The following is a 17,734-nucleotide window of genomic DNA, read 5'->3' on the forward strand; positions in this document are numbered from 1 at the left end:
TTTGGTTCAAGTTCGCTGTTTGTATTCTTCTGCAAAATATGTAACGTAACTGGATAGGAAAGATCTGTATTGAAAAGTCGTTATATAAAGAAGTCGTTATATACAAAAGTCGTTGTATACAAAAGTCGTTATATAAAAAAAGAAGGTAATAGTTGACGAATATCCAGAATAGGAAATTCCGAAAACATAGGGTTTTAGTTACGTAATGTTACTTTTTGTTATTTTCAGAAAACACTACAGAAGAAAGAGTATGAGAAAAACTATTTGGGAATACAGCAAGCTCTGCAGCATCACCGAGAAGTCAGCGCAGAGATAAAAGATTTCGGTGAGGTCGTGGAAAAACATAGGAAATCCAAGGTAAGCAAAGCTGTTTAATGGAATGTCCAATAAAAACTTTTATCAAGCCAATCCAGCCGTTTTACATCTTCTCTGTGATGCAATTATGGGCTTAAGAACATATGACCAATGCATTGTGTTTTTCAGTCATCATTTTGATTGTTTTTGCAGAGTCGGGATGCCAAAGAATTGGACCAAAACTACAGACTTTTAGAAGTAAGTAACTCTCCAGAGTACACGTATCTTACACACCGCACACTTCCGGTAATTCAACAAGCTTCCCGTCCCAAATTTACCACGCTTTCAAAAATAAATCTTCTATATATGAATTTCTTCTTGGAGTTTTGAAATTAATTAATGGCAGCGTGTGGATTAAAACCTCAGTTATTGTTGTCTAAAAAGGATTTTTCCGAGTTACTTTAGTGAATATTACCATATACATCAGTGGAATATATCAGTAACCATACAAATATGACCAGATATTTGACAACCAGTCCAAATCTTTGAGAAGACTCCTGTACAGAACTTCTGCGATCTTAACTGAGCTATTCCTTCGTTTCAGGACTTAGACCTGCAGAAAAAGAGATGTCTAGAATCCATGCTTTATGTCACGGAGACAGAAAACTTGTTCCAGGTGAGAATGTGCTTAGATTAGCTGTCTGTATGGGTACACCTCTACACATCACTGCGGTCGCCGTGAGTTCAATTCCAGCTCATGCTGGCTTCCTCTCAGGCCGTAAGTGGGAAGGTCTGACAGCAACCTGCGGATGGTCGTGGGTTTCCCCCCGGGATACGCCCGGTTTCCTCCCACCAGAATGTTGACCGCCGTCTTATAAGTGAAATATTCTTGAGTACGGCGTAAAACACCAATCAGATAAATAAATCAAATAAATCACATACGAGTTTTAGAACGGGATGTCCCGTTGGACGTTCACATAAGGATCAGCTATTAAATATATGCTCAAACAATTTACCTGCTCTGAATTACCTCCCTTGTTACACGACTGCGACAATGAAGTAACACGAGATTAGTCTTTTAGGCGTGAAACTATGAGAAGTGGGACCTCACTTAACCTCAGCTGGCCTCCTTCCCAAATCCAGATTTAAAGTGCGATGGAATTTTATGTGTTGTAGAATTTAGAAGCTGACGTCGAGGATCGAGCTCTTTATCTGAGGGACCGGAAGGTCGTTTTCGACAGTGTTTACAGAACTCCGGACTTGGAGCTGTCCGCTAGAATCCATCGGGTGAGTTTTTGTTGCAGTAAGGGAGAAAAGTTCACTAATATTCGCGCTAACCCAGAAAATTTGTCGTAACATGTGGCTGTTACTGGATGAAAAGCCAGTTGAACCCATAACTTTTGCCAAGTTTGGTTTGCCTTGGAAGTTTGGTGAGGAATTCTACAGTTTAATGATTGTGCTGAGTAAATCTGAATTCCGATGTGATAGCCTGTGAGGTGAATGCGTAGACAGCCGTTATCACGTAAACAGGCTTTAACAGGAGTGCTCCTGTTGCTGACATTATTTTATGCTGATGAAGCGGAATGGATACATTATCTGAAAGAAGTGCAACGAAAGGGCTTGACAGCTAAAGCGTCTATCTAGTTAACAGAACAAGGGTTTTAATTTTTACACAAATTAAACTTAACGCGATGTTGTGTTTTCTGGGCGATGATAGAATAAATTATGTTATATTGCAACATCGAAATATATCGTAGACAACACAGTACCCCGTGTGATCCACAAGTATTCAGCTGGAATGTCAGAAAAAGGCCTCTCATATGTTGCAGAATACTTTATAGAAAAGCATAATCTACAGTCAACCAGAAAGTTTGAATGACAAAGATTGTTTAATAATTTTCTCTAATTTTCTTTGCTTACTATGGGGCCTCCGTGGCTCAGTCGGTTAAACCGCTAGCGCAGCGTAATGACCCAGGAGTCTCTCACCAATGCGGTCGCTGTGAGTTCAAGTCCAGCTCATGCTGGCTTCGTCTCCGGCCGTACGTGAGAAGGTCTGTCAGCAACCTGCGGATGGTCGTGGGTTTCCCCCGGGCTGTGCGCGGTTTCCACCCACCATAATGCTGGCCGCCGTCGTATAAGTGAAATATTCTTGAGTACGGCGTAAAAACACCAATCAAAAAAAAAAAAAAAAAAACCTTTGCTTACTTGAGAAAACCTAAGAGTATCTCCTGACTTCCTGTTATGAGGACTGTTTATAATGACAATAGATTCACCAATGCAAAATGATTTCACACAGTGTTATCGGTCAAAATTCGATACGCGCTTTTTGGGCCTTAGAAATGAATATTTTTCCTACTTCATCATTGTTAGTTGAATGAAAATGTATCACATTATCAAATTACCAAAACTTCTTTTAATCTCAACATAAGTAAGAAATGTCCTTGTGGGATCGATATCAAGACCTTAGTAACCTGAATTAACGTAAGATTAATGCTAAGATGTGATGTATACAACCACATGTTAGGCAAAGACTCATTCATATGTATAATGTTCTGCGTGTTAATCTAATCACAATAGATTCATACGCTGAATGTTCTGCCTATTTTCTATACACCATAGATCCATACGCTGAATGTTCTGCCTGTTTTTCTAGACACCATAGATCCATACGCTGAATGTTCTGCCTGTTGGTCTAGACACCATAGATTCATACGCTGAATGTTCAGCCTGATGATCTAATCACCATAGATTCATGCGCTGAATATTCTGTCTGTTGGTCTAATCACCCTACATCCATACGCTGAATGTTCTGCCTGTTGGTCTAGACACCATAGATTCATACGCTGAATGTTCTGCCTGTTGGTCTAGACACCATAGATCCATACGCTGAATGTTGTGGCCTGTTGGTCTAGACATCATAGATTCATACGCTGAATGTTCTGCCTGTTGGTCTAGACACCATAGATTAATGTGCTGAATGTTCAGCCTGATGATCTAATCACCATAGATTCATGCGCTGAATATTCTGTCTGTTGGTCTAATCACCCTACATCCATACGCTGAATGTTTTGCCTGTTGGTCTAGACACCATAGATTCATACGCTGAATGTTCTGCCTGTTGGTCTAGACACCCTAGATCCATACTCTGAATGTTCTGCCTGTTGGTCTAGACACCATAGATTCATACGCTGAATGTTCTGCCTGTTGGTCTAGACACCATAGATTCATACGCTGAATGATCTGCCTGTTGGTCTAGACACCATAGATTCATACGCTGAATATTCTGTCTGTTGGTCTAATCATCTACATCCATACGCTGAATGTTGTGCCTGTTGGTCTAGACACCATAGATTCATACGCTGAATGTTCTGCCTGTTGATCTAGACACCATAGATTTCATACGCTGAATGTTCTGCCTGTTGATCTAGACACCATAGATTCATACGTTGAATGTTCTGCCTGTTGGTCTAGTCACCATAGATTCATGCGCTGAATGTTCTGCCTGTTAATCTAATTACCATAGAGTCATAGGCTGAATGGTTCTGCCTGTTTGTACGGGCACAGTAAATTCATATGTATAATGTTCTGCCTGTTTGTACGGGCACAGTAAATTCATATGTATTATAATGTTCTGCCTGTTGGTCTACACAATATAGATTTCATACGCTGAATGTTCTGCTGTTCTGTCCATAAATCCATATGTATTAATGTTCTGCCTGTTGTTTAGGATTGTGTGTACGCTCAGAGACAGAGCTGGCGATGGCTGAGTCAAGTATCCACTTGTTCTACACACTCACGTACAGAATGCCGCGCGCTATCACCAGGTAAACAACTCACATTTCAGTCATTAATTCTGTTCAGAGTTTTTTCTGTGTGTAAATTGTCATACCCGTCATTCTAGAGCACCATAGAGCATATTAAATTTGATCAACCCTTTATCTTTGATTATTTTGTGAGTGAATATCTGGCATCTCGATTTTTGGTAAAATCAAGAAAAACGATCTCGATTTACCTTTTCCTCAACATTGTGTGTCCAGTATTGCACTCTTCATTCTTGAACTTTTTCTGACCATTTTTATTATTAAAAAACTGTGCATGTGAATGACTGGATCTCGATTATTAGTGAAAATGCTGAGATCGTTTAAAATATGTTATGTGTCTTTAATTATATTTACACTTTCATTGTCTTTCAACACTGGCAGTTCACACTTCTTCGGTTAATTCACTGTGGCAGTAAAGTTGAACTGCAATATTTATTACATGTGTACTCCATTGTTTTCTTTTTGTTGATAGTTTTTCCACGATGTACAGTTTTTGGACCGAGACATGGCGCAGTTTATATTCTGGATCAACTCAGGGGCCTTGCGAGAATCTCCGAGGAAGTCTCGTCCGAAACGTTGATACGTTTAATCAAGGTAAGTGAAAACGCTTCTTTTAACTCAACTAGGTGAAAGAACTGGTAATAAAATGGACGATAAATCAAGGAATGTCTAAAAATAAGCCATTGTGCTATAGACATGTATCTGTATTTGTTTTTTTCGTCCCTTTTGACTTGTGTTATACAATACTCATTTTGACGTTGATGGTATTGCTTGTATACATTTAGGTTTCCATGGAAAACTAAATCTTTCACTTCACAAAATCGTCTAGACGCTAAGTGAAACAATTCTAAGGGGTATGGCGTCAAACTGCATTAACGTAAAGAGACAGGTATCCGATCCACTGAAATCAGACGTGGTGAAATGTTCGTATGTACGCTGAATAGGTTGTTTAATGTGTAATGTTGTTGTGTCCCCTCTCCCAGGAAATGACGTCACACCTACTTGATTATCAAACTCGCTCCGAGAGATTGAAAGAAGAAAGTGGGGAGATTTATCCAATCCACAAACGGCGGGACACTCACGAACAACCAATAAAGTTAAGGCTCTAGTCAACTACAAAAATGAAGAGGCAAGTAAAGCAAATATTTTGCTTTTCAACATTTCAATAATTTCAATAAAATAATACGGTCATAAATGGACAGATATACCTAGTCTATAGTATTTGTAACCCATTTGATTCACGTACTTCAGATATGTAGAGCAGTACTTTTGAATTTTGCTTAAAAATACGTTTTAAATTTTTTTTACAGATAAGTTTAGAGGCAGACTGTAGCTACCATTTAGTGGATAATTCTGACCCGGAATTATGGAAGGTAAGTTTTTGTCGGAATTATTTAGTGATTCATTGAATTAATCATTTTTTACAACAGTTCCCCCCGAAGACGATCATTTAATCATTTCATCTATATCAGATGTACATTGATGGCCATGAACAAACATGGTGATGAAATGTATGGATTTGCAAGTTTTCACTCAAACACATACAATGAGTCTGAACAGCCCTGTGAACATATAACATCTGGTTAAAGATACGTTTGTATCCCCTTTATCTGGAAATGGTATTATACGTACAATGATACTAAACAACCCTATGGACATATAACATCTGGTTAAAGATACGTTTATATCCTCTTTATCTGGAGAATGGTATTATACGTACAATGATACTAAACAACCCTATGGACATATAACATCTGGTTAAAGATACGTTTATATCCTCTTTATCAGGAAATGGTATTATACGTACAATGATACTGAACAACCCTATGCACATATAACATCTGGTTAAAGATGCGTTTATATCCGCTATATCTGGAAATTGTATTATATGAATTTAAAATTTTGACGCTGAGCTCATTTATATTTCACAGGTGCAAAAAGGACACGGCACAGAAGCGGAAGTGCCCTCCATTGTACTAGTTATACCGCCCCCTGACGGCGAAGCTGTGAACAACTCTCTCAGGTTAGGCCTGCCATGCATTATTTTGGATGTATGCCATGGTACCATAAATTATCTCATGTCGTAGCATTTATTACCACTTAACATAGCATATCTATCACAAATATTGAACCGCATTCACAACTGGTCTCAAGGTGCCCTGTCATAGCAAACAAGAGGCTGAGATGCATGCAAGGCTCACATATATGGTGCATATTTTTTTGTTAAATTTAAGGCTAAAACATGTAAAATGAAGATGATATAGTATTTCTTATTACATTGAGCCAGGCGTGTTAATACAATGGCAATTGCGTTAATATCTTTTGAAATCTAAATTTAAGACTAATAACATTAATGACTGTTTCTTTAGGTTACGTGAGCAGGTGGGTGTCCATTTCGAGATCGCCGTTCGTACTCTGAGGCCTCATCTTCGGAGATTTATGACCCAGTTTATGGACGAAAGAGAGGCCAAAGAGGTGAGCAATTTATTTTTAGAACTGGGTGCAACACTGGCTTAGATGATTATAGGGCTGGCTCGTTGCTCCTAATAGTAACTGGCTCTCTCTGTTTCGTCTGCGACGTTAAATCCGGAGGTTTTTCAGGTATGTGGTGAATCCCGGCTACTCTGGTTTCCTCCACTTATACACATGAACATTCTTTAGCACGATGTTGAATAAAAGCTTAAATTAATAAATGGATATTTACTACACAAAATTTATGAATTTATGAACACCTAATTTGTAAGATTTTCAGTAACAATTTGATAAGGGCAATGGTAATAAAACAATCCTTTCAACGAAGCGATAGATTGAGAGGAATGATGCTGATTTCATTTCGTTAAAGGAGAAGAAAATTCATATATCAGTCAAATACCATTGAAAAGAGTATGCATTTCCTGGCAGATGCATGCCATAAAAATCTAAAATGTACCTCAAGTTGATAAAATATAAATAAAGTCAGCGCAAACATCCACTGTGGGCGATCCCATTTTGCCTAAGAACTGGTCCTGAAGTCTTCTGTGTTAGGAGGAGAATTGCCGTCGGAAAGTGCCGAAGTGCAGTTCATACATTTCCGGTAGAATTCTTCCAGAAGGTAGCGAATAGTACAGCTCGTTTTCCGCTTGACGATCGGAAAACCGGAATGTTGGACGCAGGTTCCGAGTTTACACGAACAAGCCGTCAGTTTTTAACGGCTTTCACTGGCTGAGAGACAACACATCCCCAGCATAAAATTACAGGGTGTTAAAGATGGAGGACCCAATGAACTCGGCGATTTATGCCTTTTTCAGGCTTTACGTGTTAACGAGGGAAAATGGCAAAATTATGCAGCAGGCACCCCACTTAGAAAAAAGTGTGCTCTTTTCAGCCTATAGTGCTATATTTTTTTAAAGTTTTCTTCCCCTTTAACGTAGACGAATATGCATCAGTAAACATTTGCTATTTATTTCAGATCTACTGGAATCTACAGGTTGTGTAGTTTTCCTTTTCAAGACTATCAGTACTAAATTGTCAAATTCCAAAAGTTATTCCAAAAGAATCAAATTATGATTCCTCTGTGTTGTTTTATTGCAGTTCGAGCGACTTGATGATAATCAGAGAAACGACATAATGAACATGGTAAATCTGGCAATGCAACTCCTCTCTGATTCTGAACCCGATTCGGATCAGACTGAATTCACCGATTCACTCGCCACCGTGCGGAAATTTCTAAGCCAGTTCAAGGGAGATAATATCAGTAAGTAGGTTTTCAGCAAATAATAGTTACATGGGGTTAAGCAACGAAATTGCTCACTAGATAAGATTTTCTTTTCTATCTGGATACACGTACGACGTAAGTAATTGGGTCATACTCTATATCTTGTTTATCTTGATATGGTGTGCAAAAATGTTGCGTTTTTAATCCCATCCGATGAAAACTTGTATAAAAATTTTACCTAGAAGTTTGAACATAAATACGAGGAAATTTAACTTGTTTCATTTGGCTTGCCTTTATTCCATTCACTCATAAATCTGAATTGTAGAATTGGATGGAACACTAATGAGATTATCTTAAAAAGTAATTGATATAAATGACAAAGGAAAAAGATACAAAACTCGTGTCAAGAATTTGATTTGAGCATTAAAAATACTGCTAGTATAATATTAACCTTATTTGAAGGTTAGGGCCTCCGTCGCTCCGTTGGTTAGCACGCTAGCGCAACCTAATGACGCAGGAGCCTTTCACCAATGAAGTCGGTGTGAGTTCAATTCCAGCTCATGCAGGCTTCCTCTTCGGCCATACGTGGGTAAGGTCTGCAAGCAACCTGCGGATGGTCGTTGGTTTCCTCCCACCATAATGGCGTGTTCAGATATCTAAATGGAAGTGCTGGGAGACATATACAAACTAACGTTCTATGTATTTTCCCTGCAGAATACAGAAACACGGACTCGTACTTTATGTGGAAGTCGGCAGAGAAAGTACTGATTGCATTCCAGGTAAGATATAAGACGCTAACGCTGGTTTACACCATACTATTGTTTACACCATACTGTTGTTGATTACGCCATACTGTTGTCGTTTACACCATACTGTTGTTCTTTACGCCATACTGTTGTTGACGCACAGTATTTAAGAGTATGCACATAAACGCTTGATGATAAATAAGCATAGGGCCACCAAGTAAAGAGTTGGGATACCATTCGTATCTGCTCTCTGTTCAACTGTTGGTTTTATGCCGGTGTCACATACACATGTATTTTGAAGAAAATATTTAATTTCACAGTCAGTATTAGCCATCATGCAGTAGTCAAAATGTAAGTAATATATAATTTGTAATAAATGCGTTTTTTTTTGACGGTTTGAGCACTTTGCATAGCTGTGTGGATTAATGATTAAAATGGAAGACATTATAATTTTATAACCCCAGGAGCTGATGACCTACGGACACGTGTATGCAAATGATCTGGCTGCACGTGAGGAGCAATTCGTAGCCAATGACATTCCACCTTCTTTCGCATCCAAGGCATATTTCGAAAGGTAATGACCAACTACTATAATACTGTTAAAATATATTAGACCAGGATTTAACACGAAACAAGAGTGCCGTAAAATACGTGTATAACATACGAAAGAAGTTATGGCTAGTGTGTAAACAACATGCTACTTTAAACTCATGGCCGCGTCGTAGGTGGAACGATAACAATAAAGAGCTATCACCAAGTAGATGTAAAGGGTTTCACAGTCTTTCGATCCTGGTAAGATTTACATGGTGGCGCCTGACTTCATTATTATTAATGTGTGAATAATTTTAATAATGAAACTGTTAAAACCAACATAATTCAAGTCGTAATTTCTAAGTCTTGACTAAGTATTTTACTCTTGTTCGCTGTCTTCTTTTTGTCACTCCATCTGAACAATGGCTTATGCCTCACAGCTTACACACATTGCTGTTTAGGAAAATTAGGAGGGAGATAGCTCTATTTCTTGTGGAACCCAGTGGCGCTTTTACCATTCATTCACAAGAATTCTGAAGTAAACTGTAAATCACGATTTACACCAAAGTAAATGAGCAAATGAAATGCTTTGCAAACAATGTTTTGTGTAACATTTCTTACACAGGGCCAGGCCAGTGGATTTGGCTTGCGCAGCACCTCCAGATTTTACCATACATGGTGACATCCAAGCCGAATTGTACATCTATGAGAGGAATCGAGAAGAGGCCTCAGTAAAGAAGCAGCGGAGGAAATCTGAAGAAGTCCAACAGGCGCTACAGAAAACTCTGAATCTCAAGTTAGCCAGCGGCTTTGGCGAGTCGACGCAGGAGACAAAGATGTTCGTCGTGAAGGGAGTTTTCGATCCACGTAACGGGGAGAGGATATCGCTCCAAGAAGCCTTGGCGAGGAAGATTATCAACAAAGCCCACGGGACATTTACCAATCCAGACACCTTCGAGACTATGCCCATATCGCAGGCAATCAACCTTGGCCTGATAGAGGTGGCTGTGGGAGAGAACGCTATGAATGGCGACGCCATGAGCGCCGACATCGACTACCTTCACGGAACGTCCGACGTCCGAAGATGCCCCATTCTTGGCGTCATCGACCCAAGGTCTGGCAAAGCCATTTCCGTCGATGAGGCTATCGCTGGGGGAATTTTGGACCCGGAAACTGGACTTTACTACAACCCTGTGACAAGACAGCAAATGACCCTCAAGGATGCTTTGAGAAAAGGCCTCATTATCTTGGATGCCAGATTTGCAGACGACATTGCCAAAGATGACGCCATTTTCTCTCTAGATCCCTCTCAGAGGTCATACAAGGTACTTGGAGTCCTGGACCCACGATCGGGTCAGAAGTTGACACTTCGCAGGGCTATGATGTCTGGGATTGTAGACCCAGAGAAAGGTGTATACCGAAATCCAGAGACAGGGGAAGAGATCCCATTAGCCGAGGCCATACAAAAAGGCCTGATTATGGCAGACGAGGTTCCTCCTGGCACCAATGGTGACGCCATTTTGACCTTTAACGAGTTATACCTGAGAACGGAAAAAGTCCTAGCGGCGGAACCAGAGTTGACGGCTGAGAAGAGCGATGATGTAGACGCTGTAGTGTACAACATCAACGAGCTGGCGTACAAAAAGCTTCTGGAAACGACGGATCCTTACCTTCGGGGAATCAGAGATCCTTTGGGTCAGTATGACCTGACGATCGAAGAGGCTTATAATTTGGGGATTCTGCGTCTGGACCGGGCGGAGTACGACCGTTTGGATGGGGACGTTATACCCCTGCAGGAAGCCGCGGCTCGCGGGCTGATTGACCCGGAGTTACTGAAGGAAATACTCAAACTCTACAGCGAGAACAGCATAGGAGAGTTGGTCAAGCAAGGCGTGTTGGACCCAGACACAGGACTGGTCACCGATCCGACGACCGGCCTGACCCTATCATTACAGTCTGCTATTTTGCAGGACGTCATTAAACCAGAGACGACGTTTTTCTTCGACGTTCCATCCCAGAGAATCACTAGCTTGGCTAGCGCTATTGAAGATCAAACGTTCAACGTCGAAAACGCCAAATACAGGAAATCTCCCAAGGAATCGGTGTCTCTTGCAGACGCTGATAGTACCCGAATCATCCGGAACACCATCGATCCGGAAAAGATAGCGGAGCATGCATGCGCACTCTCTCAGCTGCGCCCCCTCATGAATACGGAAAAGAAAGGAGTTCAGTCCCCTTACAAACGTGACCCAGTCAGCGTCGAAGAAGCAATAATCACCGACGTTTTGAACCTGCCGCAAGGCAGATACATGGATGAACCTGCCAATGAGAGCATGTCTCTTATAACCTCCGTGAAAAGTGACAAAATCGAACCAGACACCGCAATGGACTTGTTTGGCGCTCTTGATAAGCTCTCTTTGCAACAAGCGATTAACGAAAACAGGTTGGATCCAAGAACAGGAATGTGGTGCAGTTCGGCAGGGAGACAGTCTGCTCCTTTACCAAGCGCACCTTTTGTTGATCCGAATTTCGTGTTTTATATCGATAACGAGACAGGGGACGTCACTAGTTTGGCTTCCGCGATTTATCGAAGAAAATTTGAGCCGAGTTCAGGAAAGTTTAGAGACAGTCGAAGTGGCAAGCTTTTTACCATTGAAGAAGCCATCAATAATGGCTTGATCAATCCAAGTGTTGACCCGGGCACTTGTCTGAAAGTGACGTCCAATTTGAAAGACCTCATCGACGGCGGTAAAGTCAATCCAAGAACGACAACTTTTGTCGCTCCTAATGGTGAGACAATGTCGCTTAGAGACGCCATGGCGAACGGATTCCTCACTCTAGCTTCGGAGGTGAGACTTGACCCAGCCACCGGAAGTATAGTTCTGGCCTCTGATGAAGACGTCGTGCAGTCATTGGTCGAAATTAAGGAGACCTCTGATTGGTTGGATAGCATAGAACAGACCTTGGCTTCGGAGCAAAAACCTAGCGAAAAAGCGGAAGTCCTAAAAACTCAACTAGAAAGTCACCGGGTGTGTATCTCCTCTTTGATTTTTATATTTTCCCAAATTGTCTCGCTTTCGTCGAAAAGAAAATAATGATTTTTTCATATGTAACATTTGTTCAGGGAATTTACCTTTCAATCTACTAAATATAAAAAGACCCGGGCACTCTGACTTTCATCACCCGAAAACTATATCGCCTGCTTATTGGGACAATTTTTAGTACGGCGTTAAAGAAGAATCAATCCATCAATCCATTAACAAATCATGTAGAACGATTTGAAACAGACCTTTCCATCATACAAACTGTATTTTCGATAATTTAAGGCAGAGATGGGAACCTGCGTTTGACTATTTTAATGTTTATTTTTAGCAACTCGAGGCAGACATTTTGTCGCATGAAAAGGCCGTAAATGCAGCCATCGGACGTGCTCGGACCGTGGTCAACAAATCGAAATTCGATAAGAAAACCGACGACAATCAACAATTCCAGAAACTCAAGCAAAATATCACAGACTTGGGAGTGCGCTTTGATGCGGTAAATTGATCTCTACCTCTTCCACATTTGTACATTTCTTCTAGGTATGACAGTACATACAATTCACACTAATGGTAATATTTTTTTATTCAAACAGTCTTCCACAAAAGAACATAAAATGTACTTAAACTTGAACTTCAGATAAATAAGTTCAGTGACTATGCTGTTAATACATGCAAACTGAGAAAATATTTCCATTTCCAGCGTTGAGCCTAATAAAGCAGAGTGCTGTGGAAATTCCAACATTTGTTGATAAAACCCAAATATCGTTCTGTACTAAACTGAGCAAACCAAGTTTCTCTCGTGAACTGGTTCACTGTTTTTTGGCAGTATAACTCAGGTAGTGGTTAAATAATTTCAGACGAATTTATATTGAATGAAGAAAAAAAGTGAATAAATGATTTTTGGTAAGTATTTAATAAATAACATAACATAACATAAGAATACTATTTAATATAGAGATTACATACTTACAAAATCGGCGGCGTTCTTCTACTAAAGGAGGTCTCCGTGACTCAGTCGGTTAGCCTCTCACCAATGCTAGCTTTCTCTCCGACCGTACGTGGGAAGGTCTTTCGGCAACCGGCGGATGGTCGTGGGTTTCCCCCGGGCTTTTCCAGCGTCCGGTTTCCTCCCACTATAATGCTGGCCGCCGTCGTGTAAGTGAAATATTCTTGAGTATGGCGTAAAACACCAATCAAATAAATAAATTCTTCTTCTAACGAAGTGCATAATAAGTGTATTTATCAAGTACTAAAAGCCTAGGAACGAAGATAAATAAACAAGAAATTAGGTAAATGGTTAGCCAGTGAACAAAGGCGTGACCAAGGAACGGACAAAAGTGAAATCAGGAAATTTATAAATATTCAGGCAAGACAAGAAGCAACATTACGCACGGAGAATCTGGAAGACATGACAGAAGAATTGGATATGTTTTACAAAGAATCACTGAAACTCGAGGACTGGATCGACGACACACAGGAGCGCTGTAGAGAGTTACAGAGGTCTCACGCTGGGGTAGAGACACAGCATAACGCCTTTAAGGTACGGCTATCTTGCATGTTAAAACTGTATGTCATAAATTACGTATCATAACTACACCTCCTGAAGTAATGCTATAGAGTAACCAACGAATGAAGAGGGGAGCTTGGAGTTGGAACTCGAACTCTTTTGTCGCTAACGGTAACAATAATCATTCTGCACAATGTTGCTTATCAAAGCTTTTAGACATTAATTTACCTGCGACCTGTCTCATCATATAAATGACACAAATGACACTGCATGCCTTCAGGAACTTCCTTAGCTCCTAAAACGCTCAGCAATGTTTTTCCAGCGTTTGTCTAATCCAAGTAAATTTTTTATATGTTATAGTAAATGTAATCAAAAATAGCTGCCTAACATTTCTGACAGGTCACATGGTACAGTAGGAGGTTTTAATACCTTCAGCGCTAAAAGAGTGCGAACTCGAAACTCGCCTATTGCCATATCTCGTTTTATTAACGTTGAAGTCAAATCGAAAGGGTTCTATTATTTCATAAGCACCAGATCGATCTGTTAAGCAAAGGGAGGCAACTCATTCTCAGCCACGTCAAATAAGAATCTGTAGTTTGAACACATTGAAGCACAAAGCGTATATTATGTCACTATATTTTCAGGAGTTGGTTGACAATATTAACAACAAAGAAGGAGATTTAACAGAGCTGGTGAAAGCTCTAAATCGCTTCCAGGAAGGATCACTGGTAAGACACAAACATGTTTATTCTTTAAAATACGTTTTCCTATATTATCTTTCTTTAAATTCTTCGAAATAAAATATTCCTCACCTGAACCAGTCAACAGGTACTGATCAAAGCTGGGATAAGAATCTTCTTCCTAACCAAGGGTATATGAACAATAACGAGAAGTTTAAAAAGGTATAAACACCCTGAATACCTGTATATTTTCATCGTCAGCTTTGGTTCCCTTATGCAGCAGGTGGTTTCTGAAAAAAAAAAACCAACACAAAAACAAACCGAGGACATTTTATAGAAGAGGGATGATACACAGACATACAATATATTCCCTCTTAGATCTACATAAGTTTTAAGCTTCTTACCAATATATCCTCAACGGATTGTGAAAATGTTGGAATTAGTTGGTAGAAAATGAAAGTGGAAGAAGAAAATGTTTGTGCTCATCCCTGCGTGTAGCGATATGATTTAAACCAGTGGATCTGACATATGCCTACACGAAAAAATCTGTTAATTTTAACAGAAAGTCTATTGTTTTGGTAATGCTAGAATGTATTCTGTTACTATAACGTAATATTATGTTGTTATATCGTTACTACAATCTTTGTGCTGAGTTAATTGAATGTTTACGCTATATTTAACAGAATAATCAGAATAAAATACATTTTAGCATCCCTGAAACAACAGCATACATTCTAGCATCACTCAAACAACAGACTGTATGATAAATTAACAAAAATGTTTCTTTTGAGGGTAGGATATGTGTGATGTGACGCTTAAAAAAATCTACTATGCTTATGGTAAATTCAAATTATCTTGTTGAAAAATGCTGCAGGATTTCCAGAAAGCTTCCAACAACTACCGGAAACAGCTGCATATGTCTCCAACAAAACCTCCTCGTGCCAGTGGAACATCAGCGCTTGAGGAGGAGCTGGAAAATGTCGAAAGCAAATATAGAGAGTTGGGTAGAGAGGCGTCAAAGCTTGCGGACACACTGGGCACCATAGCCAGCGAGAAGAAAGAGTTCGAGGAGTTAGAGGACAGGCTAGACAGCTTCTATCCCAAAATTGAGGAGACTCTACGCAAGGTGTCTGCCGGAAGTTCATCTAAAAACCCGGATCAAGCTGCGGCCGATGTTGAGAGTTTAAAAGCGGCGCATGCGGGCTTAGTGTCCCAGAGTAAGACGCTGACAGATCTTGGAGATGTGGCTGAAAAGCTTGCAGACGCTCTTGGAGACATGAACAAAATTAATGAAGCTGCGGAAGTGAAAAGACAATACAGGGATTACCAAAATCGCCATAAAAATCTCCACAACGCAATTGAGAGTAAACAGTCTGAGCTGACCAACACTTTGTCACAGTCACGTGACGTGTCCAACCGTCTTGGTGATTTGCTGTCGTGGATTTCTGGTTCAGAAAGCCAACTTCGCAATTCTAAAGCCATTAGCCTCAGCATGGAGAGGCTTAATGAACAGATACAACAACAACGTCTTCTCAACGCCGACATTACATCCCACAAGGGGGTAGTTGAAAGGGTTGTGAAGGAAACGAAGGAGGGTCCTGGTGCTGCAAGAAAAGTTGAAGAAATTCAAACGAAAATGGAACGACTAGAGAAATCTGCCGCACAAAGGACGCGGGATTTGGAAGAAGTTGCTAAAAGTGCGACAGAACTCCAAGGCTCGGCTGCTAAGCTTGACGCTTGGCTAGGAGAAGCCATTGGAAGTCTTCAGGATAAGATGAGGTCAGGGGATCGACATTCCGTCAAATCAAAAGTCGATGAACTCTATCACGAGAAGAGGAGCAGAGAAGATTCCATGCAGGTCTTGAAAGACATGTGCCGGAAGCTCGTGGATGACGTCAGAGTGTGCGACACGCATGCTCCCAAGGAAGTCGTGGCGGATGTTCAGACGAAATGGCACGAACTAACGGAGTTGCTTGTCCAGCAAGTTTCACTGGAGGTAAGTATTCAGTTAAGAAAAAATATCTTGTCTGTCAAGGAATAAGTGCTAACCAAATGCTGTCCTTATTTACATTGATATATCAAAAAACTTAATAAGGTCGTAATAACCTTATTTGTTTATGTTATTTGATTGCTGTCTTACGTCGTACTCATAAGTAAGAGCGCATAAGTGAAGAATATTTCACTTATACGACGGCGGGCAGCATTATGGTAGGAGGAAATTGTCTATAGTTTGTTTATTTATTTCATTTGAGTTTTACGCCGAACTCAAGAATATTTCACTTGCATGACGGCGGCCAGCATTTTGAGAATAATTAATGTTACATATAATAATTCAGCATCGATAGGGACATCGCCAAAAAATAACAAGTTTGTTGAACAAAAAAGGCAGTGTGTTTCTATGCCTTTTATTTGCATCCGAAAAGCCTTATTAATTAAAATTGACCCATAAAACTGATGCTACACTTCAGGCACTCACGGAGATTGACGGGATGTTGAAATACTTGGATAAGGCTGAGAACGAAATCAACACGGCTGAGCCAATCAGCGTGGAGCCTGACATCCTTGCAGTTCAGTTGAGGGATCATCACGTAAGTGAAACAAGATCATTTAACGTTCAAGATGGTGATTAAACTTAGCATAGTGAGTAGTTCTGTCTGTTTGGCTTGATTTCACACAGAAAACCTAACCTTCTTTCATGCCATACCTTAATTGTGTTCATAATTTCTGTAAATTGTTGGGTACTGGAAAACGTGTTTGTTCGTTGTAAATATATTGTGGTACTGTTAGCGCTTCAAAATATACTTCTGAGCAATCTGTTCTTTGTGTATCAAAATCTCCTAGATGGAACTTAAAGTTCCACTTGAATCCTAAGAGAAACCAGCAGCCCGTTTCACAAAGCTGTCGCAATGAAACATCAAGCGCATTTACCATGGTAACGTATCTCTTCAGTATGTGTGGTCATGGAAGTTTCGCCAGGCGAAAGATACGACTGCTTCGTGAAACAGGCCCAAGGCAGAGAGCAAAATGATATGGGGGATACCGTATGGAACAGAGTTAAAAGCGCAGTTCAAATATATTTACGATGAATAGCACTGTTTAACCCCAATTAGTGAAGAGTCCTCAAAAACAAAATCTTAGGCAGTTGCCGTAAAATTTTCCTGATGTCACGTGGTAATATTCCTTATCTGACGATGAATCAGATTACGTCAGCGATGGGTGACGTCGAGTGTTCTTGCATGACGTCACGGCTGGCCAAAATTGGAAACGACAGAGTTCTTTTGTTTCCGTATTATCCTGCGAAACTAACAACAGCTGTTTTAATACAATGCATTTTTTTTACAATTTATGAAAGCAATTCACATCATCTGGGCCCTAATCTTTTTTACCCTGCTTTCAAGAGACACAGTTTTTGATGCTGAA

General features: G+C 40.2%; 2 protein-coding genes across 2 annotated transcripts in view; both read left to right on the top strand.

Moving 5' to 3' along the window:
• Positions 1–6,534, top strand: part of LOC135464420 (plectin-like) — a 26,357-nt gene extending 19,823 nt beyond the window's left edge. The window contains 11 exon segments of the mRNA XM_064741847.1: positions 229–357; positions 508–552; positions 899–970; positions 1,471–1,581; positions 4,022–4,118; positions 4,588–4,709; positions 5,099–5,210; positions 5,213–5,244; positions 5,426–5,488; positions 6,047–6,138; positions 6,498–6,534. Of these exon segments, the coding sequence (XP_064597917.1) occupies positions 229–357; positions 508–552; positions 899–970; positions 1,471–1,581; positions 4,022–4,118; positions 4,588–4,709; positions 5,099–5,210; positions 5,213–5,244; positions 5,426–5,488; positions 6,047–6,138; positions 6,498–6,534 (912 nt within the window).
• Positions 6,061–17,734, top strand: part of LOC135464345 (microtubule-actin cross-linking factor 1, isoforms 6/7-like) — a 49,235-nt gene continuing 37,561 nt past the window's right edge. Inside the window, exons 1-11 of the mRNA XM_064741770.1 lie at positions 6,061–6,138; positions 6,485–6,590; positions 7,686–7,848; positions 8,524–8,588; positions 9,020–9,129; positions 9,712–12,115; positions 12,459–12,623; positions 13,494–13,667; positions 14,279–14,362; positions 15,189–16,310; positions 16,783–16,902. Coding sequence (XP_064597840.1) covers positions 6,555–6,590; positions 7,686–7,848; positions 8,524–8,588; positions 9,020–9,129; positions 9,712–12,115; positions 12,459–12,623; positions 13,494–13,667; positions 14,279–14,362; positions 15,189–16,310; positions 16,783–16,902 — 4,443 coding nt within the window. The 5' untranslated portion in view covers positions 6,061–6,138; positions 6,485–6,554. The remainder of the gene's footprint in view (positions 6,139–6,484; positions 6,591–7,685; positions 7,849–8,523; positions 8,589–9,019; positions 9,130–9,711; positions 12,116–12,458; positions 12,624–13,493; positions 13,668–14,278; positions 14,363–15,188; positions 16,311–16,782; positions 16,903–17,734) is intronic.

Source organism: Liolophura sinensis, chromosome 4, assembly GCF_032854445.1.
Source record: "Liolophura sinensis isolate JHLJ2023 chromosome 4, CUHK_Ljap_v2, whole genome shotgun sequence".
Classification (NCBI taxonomy): domain Eukaryota; kingdom Metazoa; phylum Mollusca; class Polyplacophora; order Chitonida; family Chitonidae; genus Liolophura; species Liolophura sinensis.